At 37.6% G+C, this 16,288-nt stretch overlaps 1 protein-coding gene across 1 annotated transcript in view; it reads left to right on the forward strand.

The window, feature by feature from the left end:
• The window catches only part of LOC127663059 (AF4/FMR2 family member 2-like), a 245,911-nt gene that overhangs the window by 49,693 nt on the left and 179,930 nt on the right, over positions 1 to 16,288 (forward strand). The window contains exon 2 of the mRNA XM_052154466.1: positions 9,374 to 9,494. Within this exon, the coding sequence (XP_052010426.1) occupies positions 9,374 to 9,494 (121 nt within the window). The remainder of the gene's footprint in view (positions 1 to 9,373; positions 9,495 to 16,288) is intronic.

Below are 16,288 nucleotides of genomic sequence, written 5' to 3' on the forward strand. Positions count from 1 at the left end.
ATTACTTTGAATGGAGTGGTGGTAGTGTAGTGGGCTAAAGCACATATCTGTTAATCAGAAGGTCACTGGTTCGAGCCCCACGGCCACCAGCATTATGTCCTTGAGCAAGTCACTTAACTCCAGGTTGCTCCGGGGGGATTGTCCCTGTAATAAGTGCACTGTAAGTCACTTTGGATAAAAGCGTCTGACAAATGCATAAATGTAAATGTAAATGTAATTCGGTGAATCAATGGCAGCAAAGTTGCCATTTGGCGAAACTACTGTTTGATTGATTTGATTGATCACCTTAAAGTTCAACATGGCAAATATGTTGGAAAATTGGCCAATACAGATCTTGCTGTGTGATGGCAATAAATATGACGAGTTTGTTAAAGCTAAAGTGGAGGCTGCTTCTGCTAAAAAGGCACAAGCTTCATCATCAGACTGATCTCACAGTGAAATCGGAAACAGTAGGTTGACTTTTCTAAAGCTAAAATCGGCCTGTGCTTACCAAAATTCGAAATACTGCCCCAAGTGGCCAAAGTGAAAAGTGTTGTTGGGCATATGCACGTGTGAGCTCCATTTTCCTGTTGTTCTGTCCACAGAGGGGCATCAAAAACTAGTTGTTTTGTACTGTACAGGCTGTTATATAGTGAAGAGAAGTGCATATTTCATAAATTGTACCCCCAGAAACCAATCCCCAAAAGTTAAACCATCAGTGGAGTAACAATGTAATGTTTGAGGGAAAAATGCAACCTCTGAAATGCATTCATCACTGATTATGCAAATGCAATTGCTGTCAGGTTTCGATGACAGCAATTGCGTTATGCGTTATTATGCGTTATTATCTCCCATGCTACTGGTAAATGGTCTGCACTTATAAAGCGCTTTTTTTTTAACCTTAGAGGTTACCAAAGCGCTTTACACTGTGTCCCATTCACCCATTCACACACACATTCACACTCACACTTCACACTAATAGCAATAGCCTGCCATTGGGAGCAACTTGGGGTTCATTGTCTTGCCCAAGGACACTTCGGCATGTGGAGTCATGTGGGCCAGGAATCGAACCACCAACCCTGCGATTGGCAGCTGACCCACTCAACCACCTGAGCTATAGCCGCCCCTGACACATCATGTCTGATAGGAGATGGCGCTTGATGGTGAGTCAGCAAAATGTGGCCGATCCTAGGGTGAGGAAACTCTTGAAAACAACATGCGACTTCAGTGTGATCATGTCATCATTCAGAATTGAGTTAATATGTTAAGAACTTTCAAAAAATTACAAAAAATAATCTCAATGTGAGCCTGACAGGAGGCTGTTTAGAATTTGAGTTAAGAATGTAAATGTTAAAAAGTGAGTTCATATTGTGCTTTTTGTTTTAGCGTTTTGTTTATAACTGAGATCAGTTACTGTGAACCATGGAAAACATGTAGAGACATTGATAATAAAGTTGTTATTTAAATTTCTTTCTAAGTTGTGCAATTCATTTTCAGTGATTTGAAACAAGGTTACATTAAAAGGCAGAACCACCAAACTATTGGTATAAGTATTGGCAGATGTTGTTCTAAATATTCGGATATTGGTATCGGCACACACGTTTAGAATTGATGCAACTCTAATTTATTTATTGGTTTGTTTCTTTGTGTAATTCATCAGTTTTTACAACACATTCTGTTGTTTTTGTTTTGTTTCATTTGTTCCTTACGTAATGCTAATTTACTATGTTAAACCATATGGAGGGCCAATCTTACGACAAATTACCATCCACAGCAATTTAAAATAGACTAAGATTAGATTTAGCTTCTGAAGCGCACCCTGTATGCTGTTAACTTCAGCCGCAGATCTGCAATTACATCGTAATTGCGGAAAAATCCTCTCAATATGAATGTGAAATATGGAACATGAAGAAGACATTAATTTGAAGTCGGTGCCCATTAAGGGATAATCGACATGTAGCTGCCATAATTTCCTCTCTCGATTATGCAGTCTGCCGAATTCAGTGTTGAATATTACTGCGCTCTGATCAGTTTTTACAGTTTGATGACATGGAACATTTACATTTGTTTTGTGGGTTTCGATGCACTGGGGTTAACGGTTTTTCTCTGGTGTAATCCTCACGGTGACTGTCAGTGCTCGTGATGTTTGTGGACACTGATGTTACAGTGCACGCCGAGGTCTGTTTGCTAAATTGGGTCAAATTCTGGAAATGTGCTGGCACACCTGCAATATTCATGACATGACATTTCAGACTGCAGACATGCTTTCTAATTGGCTGATGCAGTTAATAACGGATCCCTTGTATTTCTAGTTGAAAGAGCGGCGGAATAAAAGAAGAACAAGACTGTGTGACAAAGGCAATTAAACAAATGAGGCAATTTAAAAAATGAAGCGTTATATTTATTATGGATCACTGAGACGTTCTGATTCTTTCATGATTCACTGGAGGGAATCGTATGCAAGACGTTGCAGCTGTTGTATGAAAATGCATAAGACTTTATTTTCAATGGCCCCAAAAATGATTTGGACACTTTCTGTACTGTACAAAAAGTCTGAAGTTCATTGCATAAGAAACAAAACATCAAACCAAGAGGCCTTGTTCTCAGAACTAACTTTTCCTTTTCTGAGGCATTTTTGTAATAACTTTTACCCAACTGGTCCCAAAGTGATTTTTAAAGGATGTACTGTATGAAGTCAGTTTCCCACAAGCTCACACAGGTGTCCTATCAGTCATGTTCCATCAACATTTGAGTTTTCAAACATATTTTGTCCTAATTTTGGACAAAAAAATGTATTTTGTTTTTTACAAATAATAATAATAAAAGTTTTGATTGAAAACTGTGGTTGTGCTTTCATTTTTCAAAATAAATCTAACTTGGCTTGATGGTTTGTTATATAATGCAAAAGCCATATTTATGTGTGGCTGAAGTATTTGCTATTAACACATTTTAAATAGCATAAATTAGCACCTGTGTGCTACAGTAATTACGTTGGTAGCTTTATGTGTAAATCATACCTAAACAAAGTCACATCACGGGATTGCAGCAGGTGGTCTTAATGCCTTTTAGACATTAAGAACAGTCTATTACTAATCAGTGCTGCCCTGAAAGAAAAGCGCCCTCGAACGTTAGCGACAATGGCGGATTGGGAAAGGTGAAGTGTGTTTTGGCCTCCATTGCGCAGTCAGCACCTGAGCTATCCCACTGAGCCGCTGCTAATGTGTGCACAAACAATGGGCTCCTTGAGGAAATGGAAAGAGTCCTGGGGGGAAGTGGTGTCAGTGGCCGGGGTGATAACCTGACACCTTGCAATTATTATCAGCAGTGCTCATTAATCTGAGAGGGGCCTTTGCAGCTACCACCACTGCCTTTCTCCTTCCTGAAGACAACACTCTGGTCTGTGTGGTCATTTCTTCTAGTTGCTGGGAATTCTAAATTTACACCATTGTGGAATTGAGTTCTCAGTGCTTATGAGGGTGAATACGTTTGTCACCGAGCAGTGTTTTTTGTAGTCTAACACCATGGGCCATACCATTCTATATTTGTATTTTCGTAATAACAACTATTGAGTGAGGAGCAGGGCTATGCACTATGACTGTGTGCTACGTCTTAACCAATTTGAACCCTAAATCTAAGTGCAATTTACGTGCCTGGGCAACATGCAGCTGGGCCTGGGAGGGATGTTAGCGCTATCTGTTGGCTAGTGTTGGATGTAATCGGATTACACAGTTACCAGTTACTGTAATGTAATTACTTGTTTGATTTTTTAAAGTAGTGTAACACATTACATTTTAAATGTTTGTAATCAGATAGCAGTTCCTGACTTTCAGTTAAGCTAATTGCTTTTAAGTACATTACTTGGGTTGCACAAATTCCTAAATAATATTATTTATTTAAATAAAAAATTAAACATGAATTATGTACATATGTATGTCTGTTTGCAGGCCTAATTTGCTTTATTTTGAGAAATAAGTAATTGAACTTGAGATGTCTGAGAACAACGTCTATTCTCAGTGCAAAGTCTAGTTCGCGATCAAATTTCATGGCCATGCCCACTAACTTTGGCTTTGTATCACATAGTACTGCACTAAAGACACGGTCACACTTACCTTCACATGGCGGAAAGTCATCTCAGTGAGAATCATGTGGATTCCCTTTGAGATGACTGTATTTCACCTGATGCCCAATAGACTTCCAGTGGCAAAAAATGTCCCTTTGCGGCGCAATTAGTTTTTTGCTGCTTTCACACGAGCTCAACGTCCACCCACGCCTTCTTTGCCCATGGAATTTTGCTGTGCAAATCTTGTAAACTTGACTGAACTTTGAAGTCTTAAAATATGGCCCCATGTCTTAGTCAAATCACATCTCTTGAGGTTTTTTGTTTGTCCATTCCAGCCATGACCATCAACAGCATTGTTGTCAACAGAATTTTTTTGACTATTTACAATAGCTTCTTCTCTATTTCTATTTATTTTATTTTGTTTTTGCATTGTGCTGGGTCATCCTGCCCACATTTTACTTTTGTAATGTGACAAGTGAAACTGAACATTCAACATATATATGTACATATAAAAGAATATATATAAAGGGTAGGATTTTATCCATTTGGAATTGATTGGAACATGAAAAGTGGAGGTTACATACCAGAAAAAAATAATAAAATAAAATTAAGTGGAGCAAGTTATTACATTTTGATGAAAGCTTGCAAGTTTATTTTCTTTGGAATAATATGCACTGATGAATCATTCACAATAAGCCTAGGAAAATTTATTAAGAAAGTAAATGAGGAAAATGTTGTTGACTTTAAACAAGACGTATGTTTCAATTGGCTTTGACTTCCCTTTGTCAGTATTTCACTTTCAGCCCAAACAGAAAAAATACTTGGCACTTGAAATTTGACATGTTGTGCCTAGTTAGGACGAGGTTTAATTTCTACAGTAGCTTCTCACATGTTTTAGTCAAAGATCTGTGTATCATATTCAGAGTATCATAAAAAGTGTTAACAAAAAATGTGGTTTAATTTCAATCATGCTTGTTGTTTTACATAATGCTAAATTTGAATGTTATTTTTGTATCATGATTCGATAAGTGAGCAGTTATTGGCACAATTGTAAGGCACAATAACCATGACCTTTTCTCTGTGGGGTATACATTTTTGAAACAAATGTCAAGTAAACTCTGTAAAAGTTAACGTCACAAAAAATGCAGAGCAGGAAAAACAAAAGGAGAAAAAATGAAAATGGCTATTCCCAACAGTGCTTAGGTTTCCCTTAGGCCAGACTGTCCCCATCCGACAACCCCCAGAATTTTCCTGATTAACGGCCACTATCTTTTTCGCATCAATCTCGTACCAACGCTTAGAAATCATGAAATAAATGAGAGTAAATCTCCACCTCCTCTGTCACTGCCTTAATGCCAGAGATAAGCAGCTCCACATAATTACAATCCTCCAAAATAATTGTAACAAGAGGCTAAACACTTTGCTGTACTTTTAATTAGCCAGTGCTTCAAATTAATAATTGACGCTTAAATCAGAAATCAGGCCCACTATTGTTGCGGCTGCTTCATTCTAATAACAGTGGCACTCTTTGGCTGTTTATTACATTATTTCTCTATGGGAGGCCTTTACAAGGGGCTACATGCTGAGGAAGAGGTGGATGAGGAGAGAGAGAGAGAGAGCGAGAGATGTAGGCGGTCTATTTGGTTATCTTTCAAATGCAGCTCAGCTCGGCTAAGATTAAATTCATTCGCTTTACCATAGATATCGCTGTTCATTTCCCCCCTATTTTTCCAGAGGTGTTTGGAAGAGGCAGGGGAGAGGTGGTGTATGGGAATATGATAGGAAAGAATGTAATGGAAAAAATGCCAATGCCACATATTTCAAAACATAATCATCAACAACACCAATAACATAGCCATTACAAAAATGCCAAGACACTGCAAAGTGTTTTCAACATATGGATTAGACTCAACATATGGCCACGAGAAATGTTTGGTAACACCTTTTTGTAAAGCCTGTATATGTGTATAATGCATATTTAACTAGGATATTCTTAATAATGCATGAAGAATACCGTATAATAAACATAATTAACACAACTAGATTTTGAAATGTTTTGAAGAAAATGTGAAAGTTGCTTGCTTGTGCAAAAGTCACTGGCACAATGCTGAGGTGTTGTGGGTGGTAGCCATTGCATTGCTATGTGGTTGCTAAGGTGTTTAAAATGTTTTATTGTATTTGCTAGTTGGTCAAAAAGTCAAAAGAGCACATCCATGATATTCTAGTCCCTAGATATTGCTTGGGTTGTAATTGTTTGGGATTTATGCCTGTTTAATAGTTATATAGTTTAATACCAAAAATAATTAAGTCTGTTTGCATAGAAAATTGTAGCACATTTATTCAAGTTTAATTATTTATGTTAGGGGTTTGAACCCCCCATTCCTAAGTATAAGCATTAATAGCAATGTTTGCCTTACAGTAGCAAACACCACTAATTATAGTTCATTATAATTCTTACCTATTCACAGTTACAACTTTAAAGCATATAATGGAGTTAAACGTGAACATATAATATTGTGTCTTGTGTTATAAATCACTGTACTCTTTCAAGGAGTACCCATTATAAGTATCATACTGCATAAAGCTATAGTTACAACAATTATGAAAAGTTATAATGGATTACAATGTGCTTTCAATTACATTTATTTTATAAATTGTATTAATTAAGAGTATACAATATGTACAGGTTTCAATAAAAGTGTTTTTTTCCCCACTATGAGATGAGAACACTCATATGTCTGTACAAGCAATTGTCTTCACATTGTTAACTTGTCTTGCACTGTAGCAGCCATAACTTGGGGCTATTTGCACCTCGCCATACTTCCTTTAGTTTCTTAATGGACTAAGCCAACCCATCAATGCCCAACACAGTGCTCTGCATTTCGAGGCTAATGTAGTGTCAGGGGAGCCAAGTGCCTGGAAGGCTCTGCCACTGACAGCTGTAAATTTGATCTATCATGCTGTCAGGTGGCTGTGTCAGGTGTGCCCAATGCTCTGACATAAAGATAACTGACATCTTGCTGTCATTCTGGCCATGGAAGGGCCGTCACTCTCTTGTAGCTGTATTTATTCCCACTTTTCTTTGTCGCTTATTTCTTCCTCGACCCCTCTCGGAAGAAGCACCTGTCAACCCCGGACCAGGCCTCATTTTTCTTGCACCGTTTCATCTCCTGCCTTCTGGAATCATTTCGTGATGGATTAAATGCTGCAACAGAAGCCACGGGACCCCGAGGTGTGCTTCGAAGGGATGCAAAGGCCGATTGAAGGCGGACTGATACCAACACTCTGGAATGCTGTGCTATCCATCACTTCCTAAAGCTGGGTGACTCGCTGTTGCTCTGGGAAGTGTCCTATTAGCAGGGGTTGATGAAATATGTTTGAGGTATCTCAGGTCTTAGCAGTGTTGACATTAGAAGAAAGCAACAATTTGATGACCAAAAAGTGCAAATAATAGTCATTTTAAATTGTGAAGTGTAAGAGATAAGTGATGAGGTTTTTTAGATATTCATAGTTTTATGTTCCCTTACAATTATTTTGGGTTCCCTCTCAATGTTTTTCACAATGTATTTATCCATCCCGTACAAAATTAACCATGGTTTTACTACAGAAACCAGAGTTGAAAATATGGTATTTGTAGTAAAACCATAGGATTCACAAAATTGACATTGGTTTTTCTACAGTGGTTATAGTTCAACAATTGTAGGCTATATGTAGTAAAACCATAATAACCATAAAATATACCATGGTTTTACTACATTAACCATATTTTTAACATGATATTTGTGGTTAAACTTTAGTAATGATACTGTACTATTTTGGTTACTGCAGTTTTACTATTATGATATTATGGTAAACTTTGTGATTATGTTATTACTATAAATACTACTACCACTGGAGTGGTGGTGGCGTAGTGGGCTAAAGCACATAACTGTTAATCAGAAGGTCGCTGGTTCGATCCCCACGGCCACCACCATTGTGTCCTTGAGCAAGGCGCTTAACTCCAGGTTGCTCCGGGGGGATTGTCCCTGTAATAAGTGCACTGTAAGTCGCTTTGGATAAACGCGTCTGCCAAATGCATAAATGTAAATGTAAATACTAGGCTTGGGATCGATGCCTTTTTCACACATCGAAAATCAGAACATTCACCAGATGATTATCAATGTACTCCTTATACATATTTCTCAACACAACTTTGGTAAAGTGTGAACTGTAGGGCAACTTAAAGGTGGTCGCACACCGGACACATCTGGCAGACAACATGGTGCGTTCTAAAATAAGAAACAATTATGCCGCCACCGATTTTCAGTTACAAGTATGACTTTTTGTGGTTTGACATCTTGAATGAAGCCTATAAATACAGAGATGTAACATGACTTGCTTAGTCAATCTCCACTTTATCTTTCACATTCTTCATGTGTATCACCAAAAAAGGACTTAAATATCATATTACACACCTATCATATTACTTCTGAAGATATGGATTAAAATACTGGTGTCGTATAGATTACTTTTATGCTACCTTTATGTGCTTTTTGGAGCGTAAAAATGTTGGCATGCATTCATTTGCATTGTATGGACCTACAAAGCTGAAATATTCTTCCAAAAGTCTTAATTTGTGTTCTGCAGAAGGAAGAATGTTATACAGATCTGGGATGACATGAGGGTGATTTAATGCTGAGATAATTTTCATTTTTGGGTGAACTATCCCTTTAAATAGCAATATTGTCTCAACAATGGAGTGGGTGGGACTGTATGTTAATCCGACCGATGGAAGACAGGGGGAGTGTTTGAGAATCAGTCAATATTTTCACAGTTTAGTATGGTGCGGCTAGTGGCGCAGAAGTTACACACTTGACCTTTTTATGAATGAAAAGAAAAACACAATGCTGACAGTGTCCCTCAGTGTATTCGTTTGTGAAATCATTTGCTCCACACACTGAATTTAGGATTGTCAGATACCGCGTTATGACATCTGCCTTTGTTTAAAACAAGCTTGAATTTCCTGTAACAATCCCCTGCACTGATTGCCATACGAGGTCCTTCAAATCTAAATAAACTCCCCCCGAGGCTGCCGCCCATCTTACAGCATTTCAAACAGAGCTGCCTCTTCCTGGCAGTCTCCTGTCTGTTACGGCAAAGCATCTGTGCACCAATCCAGTTACTTTATCTCTGCCACGCTCTCCTCATCTGTTTAGTGTCAGCTCGGGACTATTAGACAGATAAGGACTTCCCTTGAATCTCGTACATGCAGGGCTTTTTTGACGTTGATTTCTTGCATGCCAACTCATATAACGCTCTTACCCTTTGTCAAACTTTCTCTTTTTTTCTCTGCAGTCATTATGAGCAGGATCGCTCAGCGCTGAAAAAGAAGGAATGGGAGAGAAGGACGCAGGAAGTGCAGCAAGATGAAGACTTGTTCTCGACTGGATTTAATCTGTTTGGCGAGCCATACAAGGTAAGTGGGCTGCAAGAGGGCCAATCACAGCATCTGAAGCAGGGCATAACTCCAGTAAAAGGATGCTGAGTTGATCTCTTTACATCCAATATGTACTCAACACTACCCCACTAAGGTTTCAATGGAATTGGGTCAACGGAACTCATACCACTGCGATCCTGCTTATGTAACGTTTTTAGATAGTCCAATACTCATTACTTCTATTTGGGTTAGAGTTAGGTAAGTTAAATAAAATATTTATGATTTTGTATTGCAAAGTAATTTTAAGTTAAATATTCTATGTACACTGTAAAGGTTCAATACAAGTTAAACTCAATCGACAGCATTGTGGCATAATTTTGATTACCACAAACCTTATTTTAGACTTTTCTTTGAGAGAAGGCACTTACAATGGAAGTGAATGAGGTGAATCTGAAAATTTGTCAATACTTACTGTTTCAAGACACAAGCAATATGTGTGATAACATAAATTTAGTGTGATAAAATTGCTCACTAGCATTTTCTGTTTAAAGTTATATCCAGTTGTAACAAGGAGGATGGCGGGGCCGGGCCGTGACTACTCACACGCCCGACCCCCAGTTGGGCTCTCTCTCTACCGAACTGCTGCATTCCGCTGCATTTATCCTCCTCCTCCTCGACTGATTAGCCTGAACAGGGGCCAGGCGTGCATAGTCAAGGCCCGGCCCCGCCCTCCTCCTCGTCACACTAATTTTACAAGTTTGTTGCCATGACGAAGTAACAGTAAACTCTAAAACCCTAAAATGATTGTAAAAACAATTTATACAACTTTACAGCTAAAATAATACACACATTTTAACAGAAGAATTAATGTAAGTGCTTTTATAAAATTATAAGATTCACATTTTTTTTCTTGTAAACCCTCTAAAAATTGGCCCCCATCACTTCCCTTCAACAATAAATGCCTCACAGTAACCTTGATTTTTGTTTCTTCTTTTTTTTACAGAAACACTTTATACAAGTCACAATTATTATTATTACTTTGTTTTTGTGTGTGTGTATGTGTATGTGTGTGCGGTGATCAGCATTATGCCACAAATGCTGTTGATTGAACTTGTATTGAACCCGAAGTATTCCTTTAAAAAGTAAATAGAGTTCATTTTCATTTCATGTTGACTTTAAGAACTTTTGAACATCACAACACAGGATGTGTTATTGTGTTCAAAATCAGCAAGACCAGAACTGAATGCAGAGGTCTTTTGACACAATTTTAACAGAATTATTTTTAATTTGACATATCACCTTAAAAAACTTGCCACTCATGGTGAAAAAACCCCCAAAACAAACAGTATGAAGCATCACATCTGTCAAAGATGTCCATCTAAAGTGTTGTGATCAGTAGGAGGGCGGGGCCAGGCCGGGACTATGCACGCCCGGCCCCCAATCGGGCTAATCTTCCCAGGAGAGGGATAAAGACAGCCTAATGTGGCAGTTTGAGAGAGAGAGAGCCACACGAAGATGCCATGTGTTTGTGTTTTGTCTTTATGTTTTACGTTTTCATTAAAATATTACTCTTTGGTTCGTCCGGTTCCTGCCTCCTCCTTTCCCATTTTAAAGCATGTTTAAAGCGTGTTACAAGCATGTTAAAAAACAGCATAGATGGACACATTAACACGTCTTATTTGAGCAGCCCATAACAGGAAAAAAATCCATGCATTTAAAAAAATTTGGTTACATCTAAACTGGTTTTATTCAATCCAAACATGTTATTTATCATAAACTTACCTTACAAATTGGTTTGCACGAATGAAATTGTTTTTTTTGTTGTTGTTGTTGTTGTTGTTTTTTGCATTAGATCAAGTAGAAATGTACAGTATCTTTGTGGTTTAGTAACAAATGCACATTACCACTTCTTTCAGTGTGTGTTAAGATGCACTAAACTCTCACCAAGCACTTTCTTAGATGTCCTCACACTACGAACATCACTTTCATTGCAGCAATAAGTGGCAAGGTTGCCCTTCCTTCTTATCTCTTTCCTAGCTAGCTGTTAGCAAATGACAGAACAGACCATCACAGAGAGAGTGAAGCATTGTCATTACAGAGGGCCTGAGGTCCTCACGGGCCAAGAGACCAGGATCAATCTGCCATATGCCTCTACATTCAGTCTGTATTCAGAATATGAAGGACTATCCCTCATCACATCTCTAAATTTTGGATGAGATTGTTTTACTTTCATTCCCACCAGTTTACTCATGCCTCAGAGGTGATGTATGTGCTACTAACAACACCTTACAGAAATAATGAGCGTTTTCAAATATGCTTCACAAACACCCCCCCGTCTGCCATTGCTCCAAAAAGAAATTATAATAAATAATAATAATAATACAAATAAAATAAAAAGATGGATCCGCTCCAAACTCACAGCATTGGTTGAGCTAATGTTACTGGGTCTGGCTGGTCTCAACGCTCAAACAGAGCAGTGATTTAAAAATGCCACAGAGCCACAGTGTCTACATTTTGGGAAACTCAACCTACAAATGGCATATTTATAGTTGTCTCTGTACAGTATATAAAGCTGGTATAGGAGAAAGTACTTTACCATCATAATCACACACATCAGTTTTAATTGTTCCATCTGTGTGATTTATGTAAACAGCTATGACGAGATGTGTTATGACAGGTTATGCCAACATTTTATGGCTTTGGATTTAATCCAGCTGAGGACAAGGAATTTTCTTTTAATAGCAATTACTTCTAGTTCTTCTATTTGGAATGACAGCATCACTTAGAGTTTGGCAGTTAAACAACGGCAACATTTTCCACATATGGAATCCACAAGCTTGATTGAGTGGAATACTTAACATACTCTTGGGTGGAATATAACATATCAACTTGTATATTTTATTTCTGTCAAAGGATCCATGATAATTGATGCAGATTTAAAAAATGACTTATGAGCTTGTGTTTCACGATTTACCATTGGGAACATCCGTGTTTAGTTTACTAGAAGAGCTAATTCCATCATAAATGGTGTTGAAACATAATACCCCGTCAATAAACTGTTGCTTTGAAGCAAGTAATGCCGTTTTGAGGAGGGGCCTGGAATTTTTCTTGTGACTTCCCACAGAGCAGCAGTTGAAGAAAGATGTAGTGCTACCTTTTTTGCCTAATTTTCTGAAGGCTAATTACAGTCCTCCAAGACAAGGCACACTCTCTACCCTCCTTCTAGTTTTTTATTTTTTCTTCTTCTTCTTAAGGAGATAGTTCACCCAAAAATTACAATTCTTTCTTTATTGACTTATCCTCATACTGTTTGAAACCTGTTTGGCTTTCTTTCTTTGGTGGAACATAAAAGGAGATGCTAGGCCTCAGTCACCATTCTTTTTCATTGTATGGAGAAAAAAAGTTGCTATGAAAATGAATGGTGACTGAGACAAACATTCTCCTTTTGTGTTCCATGAAAAATAAATCATCCTGGTTTGGAGCAACATGAGGATGACTTAATGACAAGATACATTTTTTTGGGTGAACTGTCCCTTTAACATCTGGTCTGCAGTTTCTCTCTCTCTTTCTCTCTCTCTCTCTCTCTCTCTCTAATCAGCTCTACACATGCCATTTAACTTCATCTGGGTGCAGGCATCTTGCTCTTAACCTCTTAAATTAGTCGCCTGAACATCAGAGCTCTCCACATAAAAAAAATCTTTAACCTCTGATGTATAAAGCTGAAACTGGGTCGCTGCTGACGTCGACCAGACACTGTGTGCAGAGATTTAATGTGAGAGTCTCTGGTTTCTGAAATATTTTTGAGGGTGACATCAGCAAAAGGGCAAATTAGACTCCATGCTTTTGTTACTTCTGTTACCAGATTGAATGTAAATGGTCCCAAAGCAGCTTTACAGGGTGTCATGACGAAATCCCCAGTGAGCAAGCACAAGGTGTTTGTGGTAATGAAAAAGTCCATGGAAGTAAAGGATATTGGGCTCCAAGGTGAAGCTGTCATTTCATGTTCACTAGGGAAGAATGACTTTCATGACGTTTTATGTAGTCATTTTATAATTCGTCCAAGTACAGTAGGCTATACAAGGTATTTGGACGCTTAAGCCAAACTATGAATGGAAATTATGTCATCATTAACTCACTCTGATGTTGTTTCAAATAGGGCTAGATATCCATTCCAATTTACAAGCTCTTCAATATCAATTTAAATGGGTATATTTGAGTTATAATGTCCATTTTGCTTAAAAATGAAATACATTTTCTCCCAGCTAATGCTGCTGTTAATTATGCAGTGAACCTTCTAAGTTGGCACATTCGAAAATCATATGTAATTAGTTTTTTATAATTTTGGTCACATTTTAGCTTTTTAAAAATGTACAAATCCATGTAGTCCATCAATAAATATGATTTTGTATTGCATACATTATGTTTTGTTAAATAGTTTTAGTTTAATGCATAATTGACACTATTTGCAAATATTTACATCGATTTTAAGAACACTTGCTAAAAAGGGGTACTGTCTCTTTAAGAAAACCGCCAGTTCAGTAAAGAGCATCTGTAAATGGGCATGTATTTAACTGAGAGAGGACTCTAAGGGCTTCTTAACTTATCTGTGCTAATCGTGATTAGAATTAAATGTTGATGTTTTGTTGTTTTTGATCAACAACTGACTGTAAAGTACAGAAAGGGTATTAAAGGGACACTATTCAATGACAAATTAATTACATGGATCTCGTCCTTGGACACACATTACACAGAGTCTAATCAAACTTTTACTCTCAACACGCAATGAGGGGATGCTGAACTTCTTAGCCAATATACTACTCAATCACTGGTTAGTAAAATCTGAACATTTACCGCCAGTGTCTAATTACAGACATTTTTAGTCGCATAGCATGAAATTTGGTTTCATATGCGAGTGATTTATTTGCATTGTAGTGTAATAAAAATTTATGTTTTTATTCATTGAAAATTCTGCATTAAAAATCTTGCTTTACAGCCACGGTCACCATCTCCTTAGTTGTTCAATGAAATAAAGTTACACTGGTTTAGAAACTAAATGTGGGTGAGTATATGATGACAGAATTTTCATCTTTGGGTGAACTATCCCTTTAATGACTTGAACTACACCTGTGGCTATTCTACTTGTTGGGAACAGATTTTGTACATCCACTAAAGAATCACTTTGAGACCAGCTGGTTAAAAGACATTGCAAAAATGCATCAGAAAAGACCAGTTAGTTCTGAGAATATTGCTAGCATAATTTCTTTACAGATGCCATTTGGTTTGACATTTTGTTGTCTAATGCAATGTCATTTATTCATATTCACAAGTAGAGCTTAAATATGCAAATATGTTTTGAAACCACTGTACATGTAGACTTCACTGAAAACTTAATAAAAATGGGTTCAGACCATTTCTGAGTGAGTTTGCATATAGAGAATGTAATTGTTCGTGGTCCACAGGAATGTGCTGTCCCAGCATTCTTCTTCACAGCTGTGCGGTTGCATCACTCTGAATGATGTGCTGTGCTTTGAAGCTGACTCCATTCAGTGAGCCACACTGTGTCCTGTAAAACTTGAGAGGGATTTGGAGCTCATAGTGCACACTGAAGCACATCACAATGAAGGATCCAGACAGCCACTCTGTGAGAGCATCTTACGATTGAAGATGCTCAGCGTCTGAAAGATTAACAAGAAAAGGAAAACCAAATATGAGTATGCTCTTTATATGTGAATGAAGGTCCAAATATTAGACATTCAGCTCATAAACCAGTGAATAGTTACTTATTAAATTATGGGCAGTTTTATGTACAATGGTTGATTTTTAATAAACTATTCGATTTTGACTTTTTCTTGATGGTCACATTAAAGCTCCTTTTTCAGGCCTTCATTATTTATTTCTGCTTTTATTTATTTTTATTTAACTTTTTAAATGCATTAAGGATATGTACTGTAGATTTACCACTTTCCCATTGTCCTAGACTCACATTTTCAAAGAATACACACACCATGTGTTTCAATATCAATTATCTGATTATAGATCAATTATCTATATATATATATATATATATATATACCACAGTTAGTTCCAATCCTCGAATCTGATTGGACGAGAGACTAACACTATCAGCACTCGGATGCTTCACTGTGTATCACTCCGCTTGTGTTCATGCTGTTCTAAACTAAAGTGTAAAAGCAGTGCTGATCTTTTAGGAGTTACTGTCTATATTTTAGAAATAACTTATGCTAGACAGCAGGTGGTGGCAAAAGATCATTTTTGCGTGTAATAAGAGCCAGTTTGTGACGTAAAGTGAATCTGTTAGTCATTGTTTACATAGAACAGCACTCCGTGATCGCTCGTATTACTAATACATTACCAAAGCTAGAAAATAGCTTTAAACAGCTTTAAACTGACAACTTCAGGATTAAGGCTCATCACAGCTTAGAGACACAACAGACTGATTTATTACAGACTCAAGTGCTTACCTTTTATCTGAGTTTCCACATTTGATACATCCTGTTTAAAATGGTGGAGGACATCGCTGTTTCTGTAGTGAATGACTCTTGCGCACCAACTACCTCAAAATAGGGAGGAATACCCCTGCTTGAACGTCTATTTTCCACTGAGAAAGCTGACCTTCAGAAAGCTGACAGCATCTCTGCTTGGGTGTGACAACAGGTCTCTCTCTCACACACACACATCCATCCGTCTATCCTTGTTTATCCAATGACTTGTTAGAAACAGCACAAGCCATGATTCTGTTTCTGAAGTGACATTTTTTAATTACTAATGAAGGCTTGGACACATAATTTGTTTTTAACCAGCAACAGCAGATT

The sequence above is a fragment of the Xyrauchen texanus genome, chromosome 23, assembly GCF_025860055.1.
Source record: "Xyrauchen texanus isolate HMW12.3.18 chromosome 23, RBS_HiC_50CHRs, whole genome shotgun sequence".
NCBI lineage: Eukaryota > Metazoa > Chordata > Actinopteri > Cypriniformes > Catostomidae > Xyrauchen > Xyrauchen texanus.